The 27,411-nt window shown below is 40.8% G+C and overlaps 1 protein-coding gene across 4 annotated transcripts in view; it reads right to left on the bottom strand.

Moving 5' to 3' along the window:
* LOC137273994 (protein furry-like) overlaps window positions 1-27,411 on the bottom strand; it is an 83,895-nt gene that overhangs the window by 42,457 nt on the left and 14,027 nt on the right. For 2 of the 4 annotated variants that reach the window (XM_067806939.1, XM_067806940.1), the window contains exons 2-27: window positions 25,573-25,742; window positions 25,181-25,234; window positions 24,246-24,382; window positions 23,003-23,033; window positions 22,729-22,779; window positions 22,379-22,458; window positions 21,329-21,412; window positions 20,691-20,814; window positions 19,667-19,804; window positions 19,351-19,449; window positions 18,994-19,151; window positions 18,289-18,445; window positions 17,931-18,011; window positions 16,558-16,862; window positions 15,878-16,018; window positions 15,390-15,457; window positions 14,625-14,791; window positions 13,766-13,957; window positions 13,384-13,473; window positions 12,848-13,110; window positions 11,592-11,762; window positions 9,997-10,170; window positions 9,320-9,469; window positions 8,977-9,149; window positions 8,179-8,287; window positions 6,738-6,897 (exon numbers count right to left, since the gene is read on the bottom strand). In XM_067806939.1, coding sequence (XP_067663040.1) covers window positions 6,738-6,897; window positions 8,179-8,287; window positions 8,977-9,149; window positions 9,320-9,469; window positions 9,997-10,170; window positions 11,592-11,762; window positions 12,848-13,110; window positions 13,384-13,473; window positions 13,766-13,957; window positions 14,625-14,791; window positions 15,390-15,457; window positions 15,878-16,018; window positions 16,558-16,862; window positions 17,931-18,011; window positions 18,289-18,445; window positions 18,994-19,151; window positions 19,351-19,449; window positions 19,667-19,804; window positions 20,691-20,814; window positions 21,329-21,412; window positions 22,379-22,458; window positions 22,729-22,779; window positions 23,003-23,033; window positions 24,246-24,382; window positions 25,181-25,234; window positions 25,573-25,742 — 3,527 coding nt within the window. Of the gene's footprint in view, window positions 1-5,103; window positions 5,116-6,737; window positions 6,898-8,178; window positions 8,288-8,976; window positions 9,150-9,319; window positions 9,470-9,996; window positions 10,174-11,591; window positions 11,763-12,847; window positions 13,111-13,383; window positions 13,474-13,765; window positions 13,958-14,624; window positions 14,792-15,389; window positions 15,458-15,877; window positions 16,019-16,557; window positions 16,863-17,930; window positions 18,012-18,288; window positions 18,446-18,993; window positions 19,152-19,350; window positions 19,450-19,666; window positions 19,805-20,690; window positions 20,815-21,328; window positions 21,413-22,378; window positions 22,459-22,728; window positions 22,780-23,002; window positions 23,034-24,245; window positions 24,383-25,180; window positions 25,235-25,572; window positions 25,743-27,411 lie in introns of all 4 variants that reach the window. The other 2 variants (XM_067806937.1, XM_067806938.1) reach the window with 2 other exon arrangements.

Below are 27,411 nucleotides of genomic sequence, written 5' to 3'. Positions count from 1 at the left end.
TCTGCTATTACTTGACATTGTTAGATATTTCTGCTATTACTTGACATTGTTAGGTATTTCTGCTATTACTTGACATTGTTAGATATGTCTGCTATTACTTGACATTGTTAGATATGTCTGCTATTACTTGACATTGTTAGATATTTCTGCTATTACTTGACATTGTTAGGTATTTCTGGCATTACTTGATATTACCAGATATTACTTGACATTGCTAGGTATGTCTAATACTACTTGACATTACTAGCTATTTTAGACATTATAAGTAGATCACTGTTCATTTTACAGTGCTTGGCACACACACTACCACGTCTCCTGCATATTTTACATAAATAAAAATCCCAGGCAATGTCAAACTTTAAAAGCACATATTACCAGTAGAATATAGCATTGCAAATATTCTATCCACATGTGTAGACATCGTTAAACAACAATAAAATATCAACACATCAGTTAGTGTAAGTTTGTGAAGCCTTGCTGAAGTATCAAATGTCTGAGTTGGTTTTTAAAGTCTAGATAATGTTTTTTACCTATGTCACTAAAAAGCTTTGACCACTGCAAACTGACAATAAAACACAGTCCAAGGTAAATAAATGTGTATAAAATTTCTAATGTGCGAAAACGCAAAAGTTTAGATTATATAACTGTAACATAGCTTGTGATCCTATTTCCTATTTGACGCTTCATTGAATTTGAGTAAGTGAGTGAGTGAGCAAAAAATGCTGCATCAGCAATCTTGTTGATGCTGAGGAGTGAGTGAGCAAGAGTGAGTGAGTATGCCACATGTAGCAATATTCCAGCAATATCATGGCTGTTGACACCAGAAATGGAATTTACATTTTAGTACCCATGTGGGGAATCAAACCCAGGTCTTCACCAAGACGCACGAATGCTTTAACCACTTGGCTAACCCATCACTCCTGATGCTCATGAATACAGACAATGTACCTTCATCCAGTTCAGCCTAATCCTTAGGACCAAGAGAACTAAATATAATTTTGATCTGCTCATTACAAAATTTACAAAAACAAAACGTTCAGTCAGCACACAAACTCGGCAAATTATAGCATGCAAATAGAACCTAATGGAATCACTGCGGAGACACACTTGATAAACAATATAAAACAACCATCACACTCTGTGTCACTTAAACAATATCTAACATTGTGATTGGGAGGGATAAACAATACATCCAAATACTCCTAAACTCAGTTAAAGTCTACTCACTATCACACCAATATCCAACGAAACACGTACATGACGTACATTTATGTTCTTTAAAAAATGTCAGAACAACATGCACTTTTAAACATCACCAAGATAAACATTTCACCCTTACTATAAATACTACAAAATCATTGTGTTGCGAATAGTATGTAGATATATTAAACTTCTAGCCAAACAGAGAAGGGAGATAATTACACTGGTGGGGGATAAGATACTGTTTTAAAGGTATATAGTCTCACAGCATCATTCTTGTTCAGAGGAGCAGAATTTTGGAAATGATGTTTCAATGATAACATGCTGAATGGGTTCAGATAACAAGAGTGTTTTAATGGATCTGAGATTGTGGTTTGGCGAATATGGAAGCATTTGTATTTGGAGGAAGTTAACCATTACACAAAGCTATTTGACATTCAACTTTAAATGGTGCCAAAAACAATGTCATTCAAGACGCTGGTCGCTATATAGAAGATATGGTATGGATCCTTTGTGAATGTTTATAAAATAAGACAAATGCAAATAAAATCATAACAAGCATAATACCGCAGAACACTGACTGACAGACACTGTTAAACACAACCTTGTCGAGGTAACGGTGATCCCAAAAATAGAATTATTTCATGATCTGACTTCAAAACACTGTCATTCATGCTGATTAATACTTCAGCAGCATACAATGAAATTAGAGTAGATTTCTTATCTGTAACACCAAAAGTGTCAACTGATTTCAATCAAATTCCTCAGTGTCTTTAACAGTGCTTCTCAGACTAACAAAAGAAGGGAAATATTGGCCACAGAATGACAACACTGAAATTAAAGTTGTTGCTCTGATATCTAGCCTCTTCTCTCTCAAACAGTAACAATACTTACATGATACTACCCACCCCTACCATTCACAGACTGTAAGAAGCACATCCATCCACAGACTACTCCAACTGTAAGAGACACACCTATCCCTATCCTACGTCGACTGTAAGAGGCACACATCCCTACCCTACGCTGACTGTAAGAGACACAAACATCCCTACCCTATGTCAACTGTCAGAGAAACACTCACCCTATGCCAACTGTAAGAGACATACACCACCCTACTCTACACCAACTGTAAGAGATACCCACATCCTTTCCCAATGCCAACTGTAAGAGACGCACAGCCCTACCTTATGCCAACTGTATAAGACACACCAACACCCTAAGCCTACTGTAAGACACAAACATCCCTATCTTAAGCTGACTGCAAGAGACACACACCCCTACCCTTTACCAACTGTAAGAGATACCCACATCCCTTCCCAATGCCAACTGTAGGAGATGCACACCCCTACCTTACACCAACTGTAAGAGACACACACACACCCTACGCCTACTGCAAGAGACACACATCCCTAACCTAAGCCAAATGACGCAAACACTTGGGCCCTTGATTACACGATGCCATTTAGAAAGTGGTCAAATGCAACATATGTCATATTTGGGATTTCACTTTCTTAGTGAAGTACAAATTCTAGTACTTTTTTTTTTTTTTTTCGGTTGAGTCCCATCCGGGATTCGAACCCGCACCCTCAGAGTCAGGCACCTAATCGCCAGCACACAAAGTCAGCCGCCTAGCCCGCTCAGCCACCGCGACTTCCACAAAAAATGAAAGTCGGACAACTGGTAGTCTAGACTGCGTACTTTGTGTACCCCTCTGATGAGTGTAAATTGGCACGGCTCCCACGGCCGAAAGCTATGATTACACGATGCCATTTAGAAAGTGGTCAAATGCAACATATGTCATATTTGGGATTTCACTTTCTTAGTGAAGTACAAATTCTAGTACTTTTTTTTCGGTTGAGTCCCATCCGGGATTCGAACCCGCACCCTCAGAGTCAGGCACCTAATCGCCAGCACACAAAGTCAGCCGCCTAGCCCGCTCAGCCACCGCGACTTCCACAAAAATGAAAGTCGGACAACTGGTAGTCTAGACTGCGTACTTTGTGTACCCCTCTGATGAGTGTAAATTGGCACGGCTCCCACGGCCGAAAGCTATGATTACACGATGCCATTTAGAAAGTGGTCAAATGCAACATATGTCATATTTGGGATTTCACTTTCTTAGTGAAGTACAAATTCTAGTACTTTTTTTTTTTTTTCGGTTGAGTCCCATCCGGGATTCGAACCCGCACCCTCAGAGTCAGGCACCTAATCGCCAGCACACAAAGTCAGCCGCCTGTGTGCTGGCGATTAGGTGCCTGACTCTGAGGGTGCGGGTTCGAATCCCGGATGGGACTCAACCGAAAAAAAAAAAGTACTAGAATTTGTACTTCACTAAGAAAGTGAAATCCCAAATATGACATATGTTGCATTTGACCACTTTCTAAATGGCATCGTGTAATCATAGCTTTCGGCCGTGGGAGCCGTGCCAATTTACACTCATCAGAGGGGTACACAAAGTACGCAGTCTAGACTACCAGTTGTCCGACTTTCATTTTTGTGGAAGTCGCGGTGGCTGAGCGGGCTAGGCGGCTGACTTTGTGTGCTGGCGATTAGGTGCCTGACTCTGAGGGTGCGGGTTCGAATCCCGGATGGGACTCAAAAAAAAAAAAAAAAAAAAAAAAAAGTACTAGAATTTGTACTTCACTAAGAAAGTGAAATCCCAAATATGACATATGTTGCATTTGACCACTTTCTAAATGGCATCGTGTAATCATAGCTTTCGGCCGTGGGAGCCGTGCCAATTTACACTCATCAGAGGGGTACACAAAGTACGCAGTCTAGACTACCAGTTGTCCGACTTTCATTTTTGTGGAAGTCGCGGTGGCTGAGCGGGCTAGGCGGCTGACTTTGTGTGCTGGCGATTAGGTGCCTGACTCTGAGGGTGCGGGTTCGAATCCCGGATGGGACTCAACCGAAAAAAAAAAGTACTAGAATTTGTACTTCACTAAGAAAGTGAAATCCCAAATATGACATATGTTGCATTTGACCACTTTCTAAATGGCATCGTGTAATCATAGCTTTCGGCCGTGGGAGCCGTGCCAATTTACACTCATCAGAGGGGTACACAAAGTACGCAGTCTAGACTACCAGTTGTCCGACTTTCATTTTTGTGGAAGTCGCGGTGGCTGAGCGGGCTAGGCGGCTGACTTTGTGTGCTGGCGATTAGGTGCCTGACTCTGAGGGTGCGGGTTCGAATCCCGGATGGGACTCAACCGAAAAAAAAAAGTACTAGAATTTGTACTTCACTAAGAAAGTGAAATCCCAAATATGACATATGTTGCACTTGGGCCCTTATTCTCGAAGCGTTCGTAGCCCTAAGAATTCTTCACTTTGATCATAGCCCATGTGTTAAGAATGGGCTTAAGAAGCTTGTAGAGCTATGAACGTTTCGAGAATAGCTAGCCTGTATCCTACACTGACTGTAAGCGACACACCCACCCCTACATTACGCCAACTGTAAAAGACATACACACCCCTACCCTACACTGATTGTAAGAGACATACCAATCACTACACACACACCTACCCTACAGTCATCATGCCACTGGCATATTTAGATCCCCAACCTTCCTTACAATGGCATTAGGTGACTGGAAGACTCATCCACTGACCATGCTGACATCTTAGAGCATACAAATCACCATGTCACTCTTACCAAATCTCCAACAAGTTTGACAGCCAATCCTATCCCGCACTGTACATTCAGACCATAGTAATCATACCCACCACTATCCTACACTCACCAAACTGGGAAAAAGAAGACCCTATCTCACACAGACAGTAAGAGACTCATTGTTGATAAGAGAGCAGTGAGGCTAGATACCGGAGCGAGGGATCCAAGATGGCTGCCAATGAGATTGCACTACATGCAGTAGCGACTGAGAGACGGTTGTGACCACTTACCTTCGGCTTCATCTGACATCAGAGAGAGACAAGAGATGGTCATCAGAGACACAATATCAACTAGAGCTCAGACAGAACCATATGGCTAGCTCATGTGTGCCAGATACATGGATACCATGCTACTGAGTGTTACCAAACCTGAATGATTATCACGGACACTGCTTGCGTGTGTCCTCAGTATCAGGGCTGGCAGATCACAGATCTGACAAATACATCACTAAGGTACAAACTCTGGGTCCCACTGCGCTAAATCACAAACAAGCCCTTTCCCCTATGATTAGGGTTGTGCAGTAGCTGGTCTTCCTGCATGTAACAAACTGCCAGAAGGTTAAGTTTACAATTCATTTTCATACCATTTAGATGGTTTTTGTCGATAACTCAAAATTTCAATGAATTTTCTTCAAATTTCCTTCAATTTCTACTGATATCGTATTGGTGTAGTCTGAGGTTAAAATTCATAGTGACTATGATAGAATCTTAGAGGTTGGCCTCTGATACCAGCATGTCAATTTAGTTGATACTTGGAGTATGGTAGCAAAATAGACAAATCTCACTAACGCTCATACTTTCATGAGTGATCACATCGGGATTGATGCCACTTCGGACAGTTTATTTTGTTATCAGGATATGCTACCTTAATGCAGGAAAAGCCAGAAGTGAACTTAAAAAAATATACCCCAAACATACTGAATCAATCTATATTTCCTTCAATTCGATATTACTGACAAGAAGCTGTTTATTCAAAGCATTGGAACTGACTGGTCATGGTATTCGCTGCCATGTTTCAACCAATCTGACGAAAATGTACACCTGCAGCATGGCACACAGAGTTGATTCCATACCATATGGTTCTGCCAGTTCATTCTATGTCATTCTACACAGAATTTATTTCTTTCATGCTAAAAGTTAAGGAAGAACTTGGCACTACAAGAAATCAGACTTGTTTTTGTTCACATACTGCCAGTTAAAGTTCATGACTACTCGAAAACATCCTCAATGCATGAAAATTTCATACATTTAGAAAGTGTTTTGAAATTTGTTTGCACAAGAACTACAGGTTGACATTTTTCATGCATACAGAGAACAAAGTATTGACAAAGTCTACAAGTCTCATCTATAACTAACAGATACGTGGTGAGATGGGTGGCCATCTTTGTCCACAGTGCACTAGAGACAGCAGGAATGTAGAGTAAGACTCACACCTGGGTCAGTGTGTCGGGTGCTTTTCAAATATTCAGTAAAATATGTTGTAAGATGTCCAGTCAAGCACAAGCAAGACTGATATGAAACATGATGACAAAGAATGATTCTGTTCTTCATGGAATGAATATCATGAATCAAAGAACGTCCAGTCAGGCTTTCCAATGTATGCCATCCCCACTCATTATCATATTGACACCAGAGACCATATAATAGATATGGTCTCAGTTAAAACCTAAGCATGTCGTTCTAAGTCTATAAGGTATTCAGGCATGACAATGTTAAAGGATTAATGTGAAATGAATAAACAGTGAGATGTATTTGACATGACAAAGCTGAAGCTAGTTGAATGATAGATGTTGAAACTGTATGGAAAGTTTCACACATGTCCAAATTCAAATACTTCACATTAAAGGGAGATAACTCTAACCAACCTTCTCATCATGTGAGCTGAGCAGGGTATCCAACCAGGAGTAGATGTATCCATCATCTCCCAGGCCTGTCAGATCAAACACAGGTCCACAGCACAAGACAGCAGACATGGCGCGGACGGCCGACAGCTCCTGTTCATTCCAAGCCTCCTCTTTTGAGAGTCTAGTACAGGACAATTGCGAATCATCAGCATGGAGTGGAACCATTACCTGATTACTGCTTGTTCCCTCTTGTTTCAAGTGTTAGTGAGTGAGTGAGTGAGTGAGTGAGTTTAGTTTTACGCCGCACTCAGCAATATTCCAGCCATATGGCAGCGGTCTGTAAATAATCGAGCCTGGACCAGACAATCCAGTGATCAATAACATGAGCATCGGTCTGCGCAATTGGGAACCGATGACATGTGTCAACCAAGTCAGCGAGTCTGACCACCCGATCCTGTTAGTCGCCTCTTACGACAAACATAGTCGCCTTTTATGGCAAGCATGGGTTGCTGAAGGCCTATTCTACCCTGGGACCTTCACGGGTCTGTTTCAACTATTAAATGAGCTAGCACAGTGAATGCGTTTGTGACAAGCAGGCAGAGCAAGTAATCTGGACGAATACACTTAGTTGCTAAAGGTAGACTGGCGATTAACCACATGCAATACATGCTGACTGTGGCATGAAATCAATACTGCTACTGTTTAACATGAAGAGCAATTTAGATCAGCAAGACACCATCCAAACACGATTTGCAAGAGGAAATTGAACTTTTCAATATTTGGACAACAACCTGTTTCCCTCTTGTTTCAAATGGAATGCTCTGGAAGGTGTTTTCATACATGCAAAGTGGGGTCATTTGTCAGGTCATGGCTCATCTGATACTTGTCAATCAGTAGTACAGGACATTTGAGCATCATCAGCATGGAGTAGAACCATTAGACAGGCACATAAAACATTAACGTATAGGAACCTAACGATACTCAAAGGATGACAGTGTGATTTGAGTGTTTGTTTGTTTTTGTTGTTTAACAAAACACTCAGAAATAATCCATTTGTAAAACCGTGACATGTACATCATCGAGGCTGTACAAAACAAACATGACAAAATCATGAGCATCAATTTGACAATTGCGACATGATGGATGACATGCATCAACCAAGTCAGTGAGTCTGATCCTCTTTCTACTAATGTGAACTGGTGAAAAACAATTCTTAGAAAGAGTATGGTACAATAACTGTATTTCACTGTATTTCAATTGATTGTCAGTATCAGGACTAAGTGATGCAGGTTTTACCTGGTCACCACCATAACCCATCAAAATAGCATGGAGTTTACTGACGAATAATCACAATGGTATTGTGCTTGCAGATAAATGAGGCAGTGTGTCTGCAATTAAAACCAAACAATCATCTGATCCTGGCACTGATAAGGGATACAATTTGAATCTCAATGAATCTTACCTCCGATCCAAGGCTCCAAAGGTGTGGCTGAAGTGACCACTCCAGCTGGCAAACAGATGGAACAACCCATACCGCAGGTCCCGCGACAGCAAGGTCTTCCTCAACTCCACTACAACGTCACATACATATGATTACTACCACTGATGATTACCCTGTAACATTGATACAGCACAGAGTTTCATAAATACAGGTACTTAATCAATCCTCAACTTTACTGAGCATAGATCTACACAGGACACATACAGTAACAACCTGTTTGGAATTCTAAGTCGCACGGGGTATAGTATAAGACTCTGTTATCAGTTATCAGTCTGTATGTAAACAACAGACAGTAAAAAGGAAATGGCTATACAACACAAATGGACAAGAGCAGATGGATAGATAGATAGAGAGATAGATCTGCAAGATTCAGCCCAGGCCTGAACAACAGATAACTTTATATAACCTCCCAGGGGCTTTGACAAGGAACTATACTGACCAGAAAAAGAAATGCAACTCTGACTTTCTGTCAAGTTTTTATATAAAAGACATAAACATGAACACTCGCTTTTATGAGATTTCATTTTTTAATTACTTTCCATTTGCTGTTCAGTATGTGCTATCTTACTTGTTTGTAGCTAAAGGCTCCCTTATATTCTAGCTCTACAGCAAATAAGTAATCAAGTCTGGACTAGAGAGTCAAGTGATTCAGTCTATCTAGCAAGCTAATTAGACAAACAATCCATTTGTAGCCTCATCTGACTAATTGTTAGCTGACAATCAATTCTAAACCAGAACGTCCAAGTGGGTGCATCTTACAAGGTGTGTTGCAGATGAGATTCTGTATGAAGCCACTGAAGTGTAGGCGAATTTCCTGCAAAATGGGCAGGTCTCGGTCATTCTCCCCCTCCAGGTACTGCCGTGCTCCATCGATGTAGTCCACAAACATCCCACTCAGACACCCACGGTCCTTGTCAATGATGCCAGACTCACTGCTCACAGAAACATGAAGAACTCCATCTCTATTTACAACCTGAACATCACCATGTGTATCAACTGTACTAACAGCATTTTAAACTGATGTAGCATGTCTTTCATGGTGCAGTTAAAAAAGACATTAATGATGTTGAAATATTTCTCAAATGAATAGAATTTGGTGTACCTCTGTGCAAAGGTTTTGTTTTCTGCCATCAGTTCAAATATATGTGCCAGCTGGACGCGCAGAACATCTCTCTTGCGGCGACGACGCAAGTTATCTTGCTTCTTGTCAATGGCCTCTTTCAGGAAGGGCAGTAACTCTTCAGCCAGTTCCCTGCAAGATTAAGACTATGTTAATGTTTTGAGGTGATTATTAGTGTGATGTGTACAACTGCAGAAGTTTTGCAAAGAGTTGTAACTACTGCAATAGTTCTGTGAGTGTGGTAATCCAACTTAAAGGTTTATTAATTATAACAATCCATGTCAAAGAGATCAATAAAGTATTGCTGACAAAGGCAAAGTATACATATTCCTCCTCTTCAACCCTATTAAGAAGTCATAGTCCTTGCTTATCAGCCACAAAAGTATTTAAAAGTTGATTGCATAATTTGTACAGTATTTATAACTAATAGACACAACTGAAATTATCAACAATTACAGGGAAGCAATTACTGTATAATGCTGCCCTCAGCACTACTCCAGACAGTGATCAGTAATTCAGGCCATACAATCAAGTGATTGATATCATGAAACTGAATGACCAGCACTGGTTGCCGGACCAGATCTTTACAGGTTCAAACAACTGCAACACATAAATACTGACATCAGTTCTTCATTCTTCCATCAAAAGTTGGCACTCACTTAAAGACGACTGGGTTACAGTATCCCAGTCCATTGACCACGGTGTCCCTCATGTCAGAGTTCTCACACTTCATCAATGGCACCAGGAGACGGAAGAGGTTGGTGGCAGTGCTGTTGCCACTATTCTGGCGGGACTCCCCCTTGTCAGACCCTGTGGCACTCTCTGGGGAGGAGCTGCTGCAAATTTACAATTTTTTTTCATTTAATCACTAAAAAAACACATATAGTCTGGTTCATAATTATTGAGAATTTTTCTTCTTACTTTGAGCTATCCTAACACCTCAACTGATTCACTGATACTTAAAACTAAGTAATGGTATAAGGGAGGTAACTCATCTTGGCCTACTGAGTATAGTACAATTAGAGTTACCTCCCCTGAATTTGTAGCAGACGTCATTTTCCTCAGCACTGTCAACAATGTCTGCTGAAGATAAAAGAAGGTTGATTTTTGAGTTGTGTAATCAAGGAATAGATGATGTAAATACATTGGCAGAGAGAACAGGAACTCCTCTTTCTACTGTGTATAGGATTAGGAGAAATTTTAAAGAGGGAAAGGATTTTGGGCACCAGAAAGGAGCAGGGAGACCCAGAAAATTGGACTTCTCAGATCGCGTCCGGCTGGGAATTTTAGCGTCTAAAAAGCAAAGGGCAAGCATCTCCAACATCAGGTATGAAATGATAGAAAGGGGATCAACAGTTGTATCAAAATCTACAGTTAGAAGAAATTTGATTGATCTTGGATGGGAGAAAAAGACTGGAATTCCTTCTCCTCTCATGAAACAAGAACATAAAGACAGGCGTGTTGAGTGGTGTTTGGCACATGAAAACTTTGACTGGGAAAATGTGATTTTTACTGATGAAAGCTCAATATGGGTATATCCCAATAATGTGAAAATATGGACAAAGTCTGCGTCAGAACCGTTGTATCGACGACCTAAATACAGCCCAAAGTTTCATGTATGGGGAGGGATATCCTTATTAGGAACGATCCCGCTGTGTGTGTTTGAGGGAAATCTGACAAGTCAACGCTACACTAACATTAGATAATTTTCTCCTTCCAAGTGCACATGTGTTTTATGGAAATGACTGGATTTTGCAGCAAGATAATGATCCTAAACACACCGCAAAACATGCCAAGCAGTGGTTTCAGGAGAAACATGTGACTGCATTACCATTTCCTGCGTATAGTCCTGACTTAAATCCCATTGAGAACATTTGGGGGATGATGAAAGAATGTGTGAATCAAAAGGGGTTGACAAAAATTGAAGACATGAAGAGAGAAGTGGTCCGATACTGGGACAGCATACCTCACGAGACACTAACCTCTCTGATAGGAAGTATGCCTACCCGTCTTAGACTGTGCCGTGAAGCTCAAGGAGACTTGATAAAATATTAAATTGTTACCTACACAACATGAAAAGGTCAGTTCACTTTCACAATACATTCAATTTTATCTGATTTGTTCTCGTTTAATAATATGAAATGCTTTAGCTATTCTCAATAATTTTGAACCATACTGTACCACAGCTCTAATGATACAAATCGGTTAGGTACAAGTATACAGATGTGACAGTCAATGTACAAACAACACCTACCCCAACTCTGGGGATGAACAGCGGTGGGGTATGACTGTCCCTTGCTGGGCTATGCTACAGGCCAGGACAACATAGTTCTGCCACAGCTGCATGTGTACGTCTCGCTCCGTGGTCACCTTCTTGCTCCCTGACCTCAGGATGGATGATGCTCGATTTTCATTGGGCTGAGTACTGGAAGCAGACACAAGTACATGTAGTATATGCACATGGGCACTAGGGAAGTGAATAATGGAGCATTACTGTACTCTTTGTGAGGCAATGTTTTATACACTGTAAAACAATGTTTGACCTCTTGGCATTGCTTTTAAGAGTCCATTACTCATTGTGCTAGAAGCTTACAGGTATCACCGGCGGAGCTGAGGAGAAATTGCAATGATCTGGAAAGCCTCCTCAAGAATGATCTGCCTTGGACACATCTGTGCAAACTTTCTAGGAGTTTTGGGTGTACATAAAGGAAGGAAGTTATTGTCTCTGACATCACATATTATCTCAAGTTATCAGAGGCCAGCAATGTGTATGTCCATCAGTATACCTGAAAGGCTTTGTTGTAAGTTGGATTACTATTGCTGAGAGATGAATATTGCAATCACTGTCTTAATTGCTATGATCACTTGTCTTTATCATATAAACTCTGAATTAGCTATCGTCATAGTGAAACCTTTGTATTAATTTGTTAACTTAGTTAATGTTAGGATATGATTGTTAGTTACATCACAACTCTCCTTTGTTTGTTTCTCAATGGTCCGATTCATGGTTATGTTTTAGTTTCGCTTGGGAATCAACTTGTAAAACAAGGAAAAGTGCAATGAGACTACTAGAGCATCAATCTCATTAAAAGACAGGGCCTAGATTTTCGGAGCTCTCCTAGTGCTAAGATAGTCGCAAGTTAATGATAATGTATGTCACATACGACTGACTATCTTAGTGCTTAGTGTGCTTCGAAAATCTAGGCCCAGGACTCTCCATGTGAGTTCATATGATGGGACCTTCAATGGAGGGCCATCTCCCATGTGATCAGCTGAGAGATAGAGCATCAAATGGAAAAGATCTGACCTTTTTGAGCCTACTTTTGGATAGGCAGAAAATATTATATTTAATGTCTTCCTAGCCCTTGATGGGACCGATTTTAATATGAACAGTCCCTGGTAAGTAATAATTCACTTACAAAACATTTTAAGTCTCCTTGTGAAAGATTAGTAGTGTTTTTTTCATGCTTTTACCACGATGAACCTGATACAGGATGTATGTGGACTTACTTGGGATCGACAAGAGGGAAGAGAGAGTTGAGCTTGTTGTACACGAAGGGCCAGGCATGGGCCAGAGCATGGGGACAGTTGGTAAGAGCGTAGTCCTTGGAGGTGATGCTGGCTATGAAGCGGATCCAGACATCTATACGATGGAAGCTGTAGTTGATCTGGTTGCCATCCTGGGTGGAACCTCCAGTAGCAGGAACCCAGCAGGATGCGGCTCGCTCCACTACCCATGCCAGGTCCAGGTTAGAGAGGGACAGCACCACAGGCTGCATAACATGCAAAGTAGGGTACTAGATGCTTTTTCCAAGTGAGGATACAAGCTGCACAACGCAGGGAGAGGGGTATTACTTTATGACCTCTGGTGAGGATGTGGACAGCAGAACATACAGACACAGGAAGTTAGACAGAGACAGTGTAATACGTTATCATACATTATCTCCTTATCAAGACATCATAATCTTATCAATGGTCGGGTGACCAGTTTTGAAATTTACTAGACCATATCATCAGCTGGTTGTAGGTTGTGTTACAGATCTCACCTTCTCCTGGGTTGGCAGGAAGACTTGCAGCTTCTCTAAGATAGCAGGACAGGCTTTGTCTATAACATCTATCAGGCATGGTGTGCACATCTACAACAGAATCTCAAGCTGTTAACATGTCAGACAAGCCAGAAACTAAAGCAGAATTTGAACTTTACAACCCCTTACCCTTCAGCTTTAACCCATAACAGGGACCCCTTAATATTCATTTCTGAATAATCTACAAGTGTCTGAATAAAAGGTAACACACTGTTCATACATTCTATCTGTCAGATGGCACAGGGAGTGCAAATCAGGGCCAAAGTTCACAGGAGGTGCCTATCAATAAAGAACACATGAATTTTGTGTATGAATGGTGAACTAAAAGGAAATGTGCACTGACCTGAGAGACACGGTAAGAGTTGAAGATGTTCCGGACCTCCTTGAGGAGATGGACGGCGAGTTTACGTGTGACAACCCGGCAGCTGCACATCATGACAAGGGCGAGTCCCTCCACCTCATGCAGCACCCCAAGGCTCATCACTTGATTTGCCAGATTGTTGGAGGTTTGCTGTTCCCCAAGTACCTTTTCCTGCTGCAACACACAACATACCAGGGCGTGAAACACTGCTGTCTTAGCCAACACACTGTGTACCAGGGCATGAAACACAGCTGTCACAGTCAACGCACATTGTACCAAGGCATGAACACAGCTGTCATAGTCAAAACACAACGTACCAGGGCATGGAACACAGCTGTCACAGTCAATCGACAATGTACCAAGGCATGAAACATGGCTGTCATTGTCAACACATAACATACCAGTGCATTAAACACAGCTATCAGAGTCAAATCACAACATACCAAGGCATGAAGCACAGCTGTCATAGTCAACACACAGTGTACCAGGGCATGAAACACAGCTGTCACAGTCAATCGACAATGTACCAAGGCAGGAAACATGGCTGTCATCATCAACACATAACATACCAGTGCATTTAACACAGCTATCATAGTCAAATCACAACATACCACGGCATGAAACAAAGCTGTCATAGCCAACAAACTGTGTACCAGGGCATGAAACACTGCTGTCATAGCCAACACACAGAATACCAGGGCATGAGACACTGCTGTCATAGTCAACACACAACATACCAGGGCATGAAACACAACTCTGATGGTCAACACAGTGTACCAGGGCATGAAACACGGCTGTTACAGTCAACACAACATACCAGGGCAGCCCACTTTAACCTCACCTCACTGCCCATCCCAACACTAGTGGTCACCTTCTGTGAAAGTGCATCTTTGCCAGACTGATGGTTGGACTTCCACTGCACCAACAGCTGCATCAACATCCGCAGCACGCCGTCCACCAAGTGGGTGTTGGTGTCTGAGATGTCCTTGTGCACGAACTGCACAAAACCTGTACAACACGGAAACAAATGTCCATAACACCCACAGTAAACATGTACACATTGTAATGGTACTGTGAATAGTTTACACTGCTGCCTGCTAAATTAAAGCTCTATAACATGATAATGGAGTACAAGAATGTTTGTGGTCCATCAACATTACTCTGTCTATATCATCAAATAAAGATCCCAATTAGACATGTCCTAAAAAGCAACAAATAGTATTGAAAGCTCAGATTCACTGATTTGGTCTAAGCATGCCAGCACATTCCAACAGTGAAGATCAATGCCCATCTCCATCACCGGATTGTCTGATCCAGATTAGTTATTCCCAGACAAAAGTCATATGGCACAAATACTGCTGTGTGCAGATGAAGAATCAAAATTGTTATCAGTTTGTGGTCAAATAGCATCAGGAAATTTTTGATACCTCTCACAACATAACTGACAGATTATGCATTTCAATAACTTTCCTACTAATCATAAGCTGTCATGGTCTAAAAGACAGTCATCAGCCTCTCATCAAGCAAGATATCAGTCTATATGCAAACATCAAATGTTTATTCAACAAAATTGGACAAGAGCAGAGATTTGGCCCAGCAGACTCACCATGTATAACATGTTCCTTCCAAGCAGGGGACTCTTGCATGAGATTCTGTAGGCCCTGGAAGGCCAACCTGAAAGAAGAATGGAAGCCATGACACAAAGTTACAATCTACAGGTAACAAGCATGTTTCATGTTAAACAGCAAATTCAGTTTTTCAAAATCAGTCACACTTACAAACTAGTGAATAGCTTCTTCAATTCCTCATCCACAAGGACAGTGAGCTGTGACTTACCCCTTGAGTTCTTCATCCACAAGGACAGTGAGCTGTGACTTACCCCTTGAGTTCTTCATCCACAAGGACAGTGAGCTGTGACTTACCCCTTGAGTTCTTCATCCACAAGGACAGTGAGCTGTGACTTACCCCTTGAGTTCTTCATCCACAAGGACAGTGAGCTGTGACTTACCCCTTGAGTTCTTCATCCACAAGGACAGTGAGCTGTGACTTACCCCTTGAGTTCTTCATCCACAAGGACAGTGAGCTGTGACTTACCCCTTGAGTTCTTCATCTACATGGACAGTGAGTCTGGTGAGCACCTCCACTATTTCCTGGCTACTCATCCCGTCTGGGATCAAGCGAGGAATGGCAGCAATGCAGGTCCGAAACAGATCAATCTTTGGCTTACGATCACCCCTGTAATCAGAAGATTACCCATTTAATCTTTTCCTTCACTTCTGACAATTCCACTGAATGTTTAACACAATACATATCCTCTGTCCTGCCTGTTACCAAGAACATCAAAGGATGAAAGTCAAATTTGTTTGGTCGTCCCAGACAGCAAAGGTTAACAACAATTGACAGAAATCAATATCTACTTACGAACATGAACATGAACAGCTTCCCCAGAAAGAGATTCCATATGAAGTATTGCATGTTCTCAAGTCTTATGCAGAATATTTTACTACCAGAAACTCTGTACACGATAAGGCTCATGTTAAAAGTGTCACATGTCCTATCCCCCAACACATGACAACATTGAGTTCCTGTACAGGAAAAGCGTTGTGGTAGCCTAGTAATAGAAGTATTCGCTCATCACACTGAAGACATTCGATTCCTCACATGAGTAAAATGTGTGAAGCCCATTTCTGGTATCCACCCTCATGATATTGCTGAAATATTGCTAAAAGGGGCATAAAACCCAACTCACTCACTCTCTCCTGTAGGGTACTTACACAATCATCTCATCTGCTTCCTTGTTGGCATTCTCTGCCTTAGTCAGCAGGAGAGGTCGACCAACTTGGAGGTCAAGAGCTCTCAACATGGCATCAAAGGTCTTGCGAATATGTGGGTAGAATTGTGACAGGCCGATCGACTTGGCCGTGGTGTCTGACAGCATCTTGTTCAGGAACTGTCGCTTGACCCTCACTGTGCTTCCAGATGGGAGCGCACCTGTTGACTGAGGCATTGGTGGGTCACCATCTTTCTGCTGAAGACTGTCAGCAATTACCAGGAAGGCTCGTAAACCTATACTCATCCTCTGCAGACAGAAACACAAAGTTTTCAAAAACATCCTTAAAATCATTTTAAGATCAGACAATACAGAATGTTTTGAGACATATTAGTTAGGAAACAAATATGTGGAATCAGTCTGGATAGGGGAAACCAGACCCTGGAGTCATGAACAATCCACTCCTACCACATAACTAATCACAGACATGTCCACCAGATCAACGTAAGTCAACCCATAGGATCAATAACATGAACAGGCTGCTGGGGACCACCTGTACCCTAGAATCCAGGGACTCATGTAATGCAGACAGAACATCAAAGTCACAGACAACCATGAAGACTCTAGCGCCACTGGAAGGTGGGTATTAGGTGCTTCACAAATGTAGCATTATTATTATGACTTCAGTCATTTAATGTCAAACCATACAAATCTCAGTTTAAGTAAACTTCATCTCAGTGTATTTCGTTACACTCCACCACTGAGTCTAACAAAACCTAGTAGAAGGTCGCGTCGGGTAACCTTTGAGCAACTAATCGGCATATAACACAGTTATTTGACCTGCAGTATATACGCACTGGGGTTTCTGTTGACATGGTTACCATTAGCTAATATTTCCGCAAGATTAACATACGTGAATATTGTCAAAAACACTATTTTCAGAGACTGTTTACTCACTGTTGTCATGGCAGTAAGTATGCCGTGTGCATCACCCGGAAGCGATCGTATGCTAAACAGCATTCAGAATCGTTCGGGTACGAACCTTTTCGAAAAAAAAGTTCATAAGGGATGTACGAATGAGCACTTTCGCGGTTTGGTAAGCTGTGTTTGGATTGGTCAATCTCAAAGGTTACCTGACACGACCTCCCATAAGGTTTTGTAGGACTCAGTGGTGGAGCGTAAGGAAAAGTACTGAGGACAAGTTTACTTAGACTGTACAAATCTGTACAAATTGTCATTAGCTGCCACAATATTTTGCTGCAGCTAAGTAAGCAGATTAATATAAACAAACTGACAATATCAGAGTCAGCACAAATGCTCAACCAAGTTGTTCTGTTACCTAACGTTGATATCAAGCAGGTAGTTGTGAATCCATACCTCTGGAGTCAGAAACTTGAAGTTCCTCCCGACACACAGAAGATCGAAGATGATGTCTCGCATGGCAAAGTCAAGTCTCTCCTGTTGGTATAGAAAAATCCAGGTAGAGAACACAAACACATAATCAATCTGCACTTATGAAAGCACTTAACGTCCAAAAGAGACTCGTATTTTCCAAAATGGAGTATTCTAATTTCTTTCCAATGTCTGATGAATGACTTTATGTGTCTAGACATACATGTGCAATGAAACACAATGAGACTTGACTGTTTCAGTGAACACAGTGATACCAAGTACTAAGGATACATTCAGTGTCGTGAAGCAGATCCACATAATCATAATCTCTGCCTCAACTTACTTTGGCAATAAACTGGATGATCTTGACAAAGATATTGAGTGGTGTCTCCTTAGGGGTGACCATCTTGGACCCCTTGGGGAACAGACTGTTGACGATGCTTTGTAATCTGCTCTGTGTTGCTGTGTTGCTCTCACACTTGATCCTTACCATGTACACCCTGGCAATATATACAATCATCCTCAGTAGGTTATAGCATCACCATGGCAACATAATGTTCTATTATCAGCAGGTCATAATATCAGCATGGCGACATATTCTATTATCTGTAGATCATGACATCACCATGGCAACATAGCATTCCCCTTTCAACAGGTCATAACAGCACAATGGCAACATTCCATTATCAGTAGATCATAACATCACCATGGCAACATAACATTCCATTATCAGCAGATCATAACATCACCATGGCAACATAACATTCCATTATCAGCTGGTCATGACATCAGCATGGCAAAATAACATTTCACCTTCAGTAGATCATAACATCAACACAGCAAAGGTAGACTAATAACATTAGTCTCCCAAACACAACATTCAACTTTCATATATCATTACATCAACCTAGTGGAACACAACACTTCACAATCTGTATGTTATACCATCAGCACACTAACACAACACACCATCATGATGATCCGAAAGTCATAACATCAGCGGTAATATATCACTGATAGTGCACTGTTGAGGTTATAAATGACGTACCAGAGCAGTCTGTAGAGGGACTCAAGTGCAACTCGAGACATCTTGGTGTCTTTGTTCTTCAGTTGAGATAGACACATTGTGAGGAAGTAGGGCCAGTTGTTGAGGAAGAACTGTTTGTGGCTGACGCAGAGCAGGCAGGTCACCAGTGGGAACAGGTGCTTTTGAAAAACAACATAGACATAACACGTTACTGAGGACACAAAATGAAACACAACAGACGAATAACACTAAACATATACATGATAGTCTCATTGTCATCTGATTAAAACATGTTAAATTCCTTTCAGTTAGATCAGAATAATTAAAGTTTGGATTGCTACTGTGTTCAGAATGACAGTGTTGCTATGATTTACTCACCAGTGTGTGTTTCCTCTTGGTTGTCATGTCGATAGACAGAGTGTACAACAACTCTACGAAGTTCTTCAGCACTGGCACATTCACCTCGTTCTTAGCAGTCTGGAGACAAAATGTGAGAGTAAGGCCACAATATACTGAGATTCTTCACAGCATTCACACCCACTGTCAGGATGACTTGGCTTCCCAATTAATCATAGAATTATGTGGCCACAACTCACTTGCTTTACATAAACAAGATCACAGGCAAACAGATGTACAATTGTGATGTCTTTCCTGACAACTCGTTGCAGATATTCATTATATATACAACACTCACAGCCGCTACTGGCAGAAGGATCTCCACAAAAAGTCCAGCCAGAGCATGTCTGATGTCGCGGTCCTTCACCTCCACAAAGTAGTGGCCCAGCTCTTGCAGGAATGACACACACGCTTCAAAATCCTCTATAGGGTGCATCTGGAATAAAGGGAAGGCCAAGGTAGTAAAAACAACTATTAACACCTGAAAACTCCACAACTACTATAATGATCGGAGGTTTACTCAAAAAAGTGCTTTGAGAGTTGTGTCACAGATCCATGAAAACCGACACTTGCAGAGCTTGAATATCATCTTGTATTTTCGCGAGTGATGGTCACTAAACCTTTTCGCGCCTTCCTATTTTCGCGAAGTGATCTTGTTACAGGGGTGTCTCTGAAAATTTTTACACGACACACAGGTGCATGACCATTGAGCTGTTATAAAATAAACAGATATGTGAAGTGATCCTACTACAAATTCATGCAATTGATTTCAGAATTAATCCTTTTTAATTAGGTGTTAGAGCAATGAAAATAGAATGTGATTGAGCCGTGTTAATCCAGGTTAGCCCAGCAGTGACACGTGATTGAGCAATGACACCTGTGTTGTTTTTGTGTTGTTGACTTACCTGAATAGACTGTAAGATATATCTATATTATCGCATGTTTTTATTCTCGCATCATGAAGTCTGACGCGAAGTTCGCAAAAATTAAACGGTAGCGAAAATTTGGCTGTTTACAGTATTACATTAACACTGAAGAACTAAAGTCCTATCCGAAGGCTGATAATCCTCTTAGCAGATCAGAACAAGTCATACTCAGAGCAGAGTGAGTGAGTTGGGTTTTAAGCTGCTTTTAGTAATTTTCCAGCAATATCATTGCAGGGGACAACAGGAATGGCCTTCACACATTGCACCCACATGGGGAATCACACCTAGGACTATAGCATGAGAAGGGAACACTTTAACCACTAAGTTATCCAATCGCCCCCAGAACATCACAGACATGTAACAAAGTTGAGCATGATCTTGTTTGGAGAGTTTTACCTTCACCCTGAAGAACTTGAGTCCCATCAGAAGGCTGATGATGCTCTGAGCTGTGTAAGGAGTTTGGTCTCTCAGCTTGAGCTCCTTCAACTCACTCAGGAATGTCTTCCTCACAGCCTGGAATCTGCCCACCCATTGACAAACATTCACAATGGATGACAGGTATGGTTCTCACACAGAATCGGTTATAGTAACAACTCAGCCACTGTAAACTACCTTCTGAAAACAGGCCTTCAGAACCATCTGACGATACTCTAAAATCTCAGTCACATTTCTAGACATAATACTTGACTAAACATCAGAAGCACATTCACTTCATAATGTCTTTGAGACTGTGCATTCAATATGAGCAGGTCTTTATTCAAGCCAGGTACTATTATCTTCATTTAGGTTCCATTAAAAAGATCCAAGTTTAAGCAAATGTGCCATTTTTACATCAGTATGTTGACATACACAAACACACAAACATCTCACAAACCTACATCAGAACATTTGACATGGCAGTATACTTTTGAAGGTAGTATAATATATTCACTAGTTGTAACAGGTACTTTTGAAAGGCAGGTGCTTACTCGAGGCAGGTGTTCATTCACGGAACTCAAAGTGAAAGAAGAATGTAAACCATCATACAGACTTACCGTGACTGTGCCAGCACTCCTACCACCTCAGAATAGAGGTCTGCTATAGTGTTCACATTCGCAGCATTGGGGTTGGTCTGCAGGCTGAAGGGAAACAGATGTTATGTGCCAGTTTGTTATTGAATGCTAGCAATATTCCAGCCATGTCATGGCAGCCTGAAAACTACCTGAACCAGTGATTGACATCATAAGCACTAATCCATACCATCTCTCAGACTGACCACAACATGCATTTAGTGGTGTGTACAACTAGCACAGAATGCTGGAGGACAATTGTAACCTTCAGTATTTTCAGGACTAGGACTAGACACATGATGAACAGGAATGGTGTTTTATATATAGACAACTTCTCTACTGGAAGTGACGTTTCAGTGTAGATGCTAACATAGTTATCAAGTAAAGATGATGGTAACGATGTTACTGTCCACAGCAAAATGCTGCATCCATTGCTAACAAGAAGTTGTCAATCCATAAAAAAAGTTCATGTTTCCCATGAAAATCTGGGTTAGAAGTGATTTGCACTTGCAGTAACCCATGCTTGTCGTAAGAGGCAACCAATGGGATCCAGTGGTTAGGCTTGCTGACTTGGTTGACACATGTCATCATAACCCAACTGTGTAGATTGATGCTCATGCTGTTGATCAACTGTTGCTGTTTCAACTCAAGTGATAACACAAACAAATTTCATTTATATTCCAAACATGACAAATGAAGCTCATTTACATGTTGGAATAATATCAACTCATTTAATATCAAACATTTAACATATATTAAGCTCACTGAAAGATGTTTGTAGCTTTATTCTTGTATAAATTATTTCCACATTTCCCTGTTGTCAACATTTTAATTTTGTAAATACGACATACATAACTTCTGGGAGAGGGCGTTCCTTAGTTGGATAACTTGTGCCTAGTCTTTTTTAAATAAAACATGTTTAAAACAACCTTTATGCTTAATTTATTAGGAAAAGCGAATATCATAACGGCAGTATCTAAGCTAAAACTCGAAAATGCCAAATATGAAAGTATCCACAAACTGAATGTGACCTACCCATCTCTGTACTTGAAGTGTTTGAACGCCTGTTTGATAATGTGGCTCACAAGGTCGTCATGACCTGGGTGGTATGTAAACTGAAAACCAAACAGTGCATGGTCAGATGAGGTCTGTATCATCCACACTGCAAGTAGAACTAGGCCTTACAAAACATGAAGATCCCATGCCTCATGATGAACTATTCAAATAATCAGTATATGAGCATAAACTGAAAAATCACATACCATAGTGATCCTGATTAAAAACAAAATATGTTCAAGTGTACAAAATCAGTGAAATCATTAAATTTGTTAGGCGTTTTCCTATGGTAAAGAGATTGGAACTATTGCCCTCGGAGCTAAACCTACCTTTGACAGCACTTCAATGAGGACAAGACAGTACACAAACTCCACTGCAAGCTGCAACAAACAGGATGTACACATTCAGGAACCTGTACAACGGTAACCTTTGCAAATGTAAAACTGATCAAACATAGGTTTTGTTTGCTTATATTCAGTACAGCATCATGTACCCAGGATGCAATTACACTTCAGGATATGTATATGTATTTCCTGTATGGCAACACTCATGACCATCGTGGTAAGCTTATTAGAATACAAGGGACACTGTTGGAAAACTTACATCTCTCCTCTCACACAGGAAGTCCTTACTCCTGAAAGAAGAGGAATGTTTATTGAGGATTTTGTCACATAAATGCATTCATGAACTGTGACTCAAGGTATTAACTTAAGTCTGGTGCAGTGTACATTATAACAAAATATCAAAAAATAAAGAGATCAGTCATACTTTAAGGGTAGGGTAGGGTAGGGTGGGGTAGATGATGATTGGATGGTTTTAATGGATGAATTATAATTAATTACCCTAATTACAAGGCACTACAAAATGGCAAAAAGTAGTTATGAGTAATATGCTGTTGATCACTGGAATGTCTGGTCCAGACTTGGTTATTTAGAAAGTGGTGTTATGCAGCTGGAAAATTGTTCCGTGCAGCATTTAACACCAAAGAAACATCATAAATAATAGAATAATAACAGAAACACTTCAGTTAAAAATGGAGTAGGCAGCTGATAAAAAATATATTTTTCACAAACATGATAAAGTTAAAATCATTACTGATTAGTAATAACCTTCTATCAATATCCTATTCCTGTTTGGGGAGGATGGAAACTGTAAACAGGGAAGGCAGCTGTAAAGTACACAAAGATGCATGACCCACTACAACATCGTTATCTCCAGGGTATACGTTCCAGTACATCGCCACAACCCTGGATGCATCTACAGCTACATCTATGGCATGAGAATTTTATAACCTCCGTTCCCTGGCTTTTTATCATGTTTATCTAATCAGGTGACAACAAGCCCATTGTAATGGCGGCTTAGCTGATTGGCTAAGCAGCATGGAGGTAATAAAACAGATGCATCCAGGGTGTAGTGGAGATTTATCGGAATGTAGATCCTGGAGATATCTAGGATGGACCCACTACACCTGTGCCTGGTCAGTGGTAACCTCAACCTTACTGCCCCTTCCACACTTGGTAACTCCCATCCCTGCCTATCCCTTGTTCCCATTGTCGTCCTGCTGCACGACAATGACTATCTGGTCACTCTAACCCCTTGCTACACAACAATGACAGGTCACTCCAACTCTATCCCATCACACCTTTTAACTCCCATCCCTAGCCACCCCTTGCTCATCACACCTAGTCAGCCCCTCCACACCTACCCCTTGCTCCTGTATCCGGTCACTCCCATCCTACACACCCCATCACACCTGGTCACCCCCTCCACACCTACCCCTTGCTCCTGTACCAGATCACTCCCACACCACACCCCCATCACACTAGTCACGAACCCCCACACCTACCCCTTGCTCCTGTGTCGCTGTCTCGAGTCCTGTTGCATGGTTTCATCGCCACGAGTCTGTCGGTCGTACCAGACAAACAGAGTCCGTAGGATGGATGGCAGACTCTGTTCAGCAACACAACCCAGAGCACCAAGGATCTAAAGTACACAGATTGTGCTCTACATAGTTCACAAACAAATGAACAATAAAACAATTACAAATATCACAAAAAATAGATCATCATTATTTGAACCTTTTCAATTAAAACCATGCCAGAAGACATCTGTGTGTTGTCCTTACTGACACTACATAAAGGGACGTTTTCCTCACAATGTCCATACCTCTTGAAGACATCTCAGTGTCAGATCAAACGCATACAACATAGAGCAAAACAACTCACAACAATCACAAGAACAAGGTGCCACAAAAGAGAAAAAAAGCTGGATATTTACTTGAGGGTGCCATTTTATACACCAAACTGAGCACTATGACTATTGGAGGTCTATGTGAAGGCACTGATAGTGCAAAGATCACTTTGTACAATGGCATCCTCATAGATAAGACAGTTCCTGTGAGCATCATATGTTTCTAAGATGTACCCAATAGAGGTTTATATATACCATTCAAAAAAGTAAGGGATATAGGATTTACAAGACCAAGTAACCAGTTAGTCTAAATAATGAACAATGAGGCGGCTGTGTACACAAGGAGGACGGGAGATTAACGTCCGTTTCCACCAATCCGTAAGACTGACTGACTGACTGACTGACTGACTGAGATTGGTTTTACACTACTTTAGCAATATTTCAGCAACATCATGGCGGGGAACACCAGAAATGGGCTTCACACTTTGTACCCAGGTGGTGAACCATTCTGTAAGTACATAAGAGGTAGTCCACAAGGAAATGTCATTGGTCCCTTTTCATTAATTACACGTATGATTCAGATATGCTCACCTGGTCAAACAAGGCATCCTCCCCTCTTCGTAATGAGTTGGACAGTGGACGTTCCTGGAAATACAAACATGCCTCAAACACTTGAAATAGTTAAATAAATGAACAATAAAACCAATCAAACAAACAATGACCCACTTTCCTCCAATATCAGACCATAGATGGAAACATTTCTGGGTGCAATTTCCATGCCAAGAATCGCTGAAGAAAACATAAAAGCAGAGAATTTCTAACTCATGGATACCAATGTAATAAAGTTAACATTTATGCTTTTCACAATTATTGTTGATGAACATGAAAATAGAGAGACAAATGGTCAGTCAGCTATGAGATGACTTTTCTCAGGTTTGAAAACAACTGTCTTTGTTCATGATCTTAAGAATGTTGTCACATACCAGTGGTTCTGCCAGAACCTGTTCAATCTTCTTCTCTGACAGACGACAGAACTCCAAAAAGAGGCTACGAAGAATATACTCCCCAGGTTTGCCTTCCTCTGTACCAGTGTTATTAGGTCGCCATGGAAACTTCAGCAACAAGTCTGATTCCATTGGTGGCCTAGCACCATCTAGGAATGAAAATGTAGCAATGTTTACAAAATGAAACTTTTTTGCCATATTGATAGTATGACTATAACCATGGCAACTATCATACTCTCATATAGACAGTTTGCAGACACAATCCACACAGCATTCAAACCATCACAGGAATAACCTAATTTAATCCCTTAATCTGCATACAAGATTATGACTCACACAAACAAAATAATGGGCTGGACAACTAAAACAGATAAAGACAATCATATCAAGCTGCTAGCTCAGCTGGGACATGAATATTGTAACGACAAACCCTCACTTATGAGGTATTATACTCATATCTGCCTGCACAGTATTGTTGGTATCCAACTGAGCCATCCAGTCACACATAACTTAATAAGCTCTCTGTAATTGCATCAAATGCAATTTTGATAAACGATGTATTCAGATATTTCATGGAACGTTTGACATTCCATGATGCATGCTCCCTCATCAGTAATTAGCTGCAACAAATATCGGTTCATTAGGAATGCAAGGCTGGCGTTTCTGAATCATTTGTTGTATCTGGAATCAGTGTTTGCAATACTTTACTTTACCAGTTGGCCATCCAGGCCTGCTGCCCACAAGCTTTAAAATCTACAAACCCTGAATGAAATCTGCAGCTTCAGTGTATTGTTAAAGTCAAACCACTAAAAACAAAAGAGACTGCATTGTAAACAGTTTCTACAAAATACTGATAGTTACTGACAACAATGTCACTCTAATGCCGCTTGGTTCCAAATTAAAATAAGGGGTACTTCATATGTCTGAAATTTCTAAACGTGGTTGATTTTCCTATAAAAAATACATAGAGGCCCTTAGAAATACAACAAATTCAGATACATTTCTTTGGATACCACCAATAGGCTAACCATGTTGCTTGATGTTATAAAACAAAACATATCACCGAACATTTGAAAGATCTGTTCGTATCTTTTGTACAGGGCACCATTTACCTGACAAACCAAGTTCGTATGGATAAAAAAGAGAATCTTATGGATGTCAACTTCTTTATTATGATGAGGGAGTAAGTATTTACTCCAAAAGGTTGCTTTCTTCATAATACATAAACTGACATCCTCAAAGACCATTACATGGATATTAGTTTCTTTCTAGACAAAATGCAACAGTTATGTGCAAATAATCGGTGTGATCACATGATTTTGTTAGTTTGTCTTAGGTGAATCATGTATTAAACATAATGAAACATTCAAATTATTAACAATGGAAATAACCTCAGGAAAGTGAAAACTTTACCAATACAATCAAAACAAATGAAAAGTAGACAACAAAGTAAAGGATGCTGCTGCAACATTTAAGCATGTGCCGACATGCTGAGTATGAATACACAATATAGAAACACAAGACACCAATGCAGCTCTATACCACATCCAGCATTTTACCCAGCTACCATGTTGCATGCTGAAGCCTTAACATCCTTTAAACATCTTCTAAACATAGTATTGTCTTACAGCACTTTGTCAAACTGTTCTTTCTCCGTTTACAAAGAAGCTTGGCTGCCATGGCTTGTCGTGTAAGCACATGTGAGGTGTATCTAGGTGATGGTCATGTCATTCTGCTAACTCACACACCGATGTGACTGTAATAATCGAACAGTCACATACACCAGTCTGCCATGAGGCTCCACATGGGTGGGGCATT

Source organism: Haliotis asinina, chromosome 2, assembly GCF_037392515.1.
Source record: "Haliotis asinina isolate JCU_RB_2024 chromosome 2, JCU_Hal_asi_v2, whole genome shotgun sequence".
Lineage (NCBI taxonomy): Eukaryota > Metazoa > Mollusca > Gastropoda > Lepetellida > Haliotidae > Haliotis > Haliotis asinina.
Note: the sequence above shows the minus strand (reverse complement) of the source record. Positions and strands in the feature narration are given on the sequence as shown.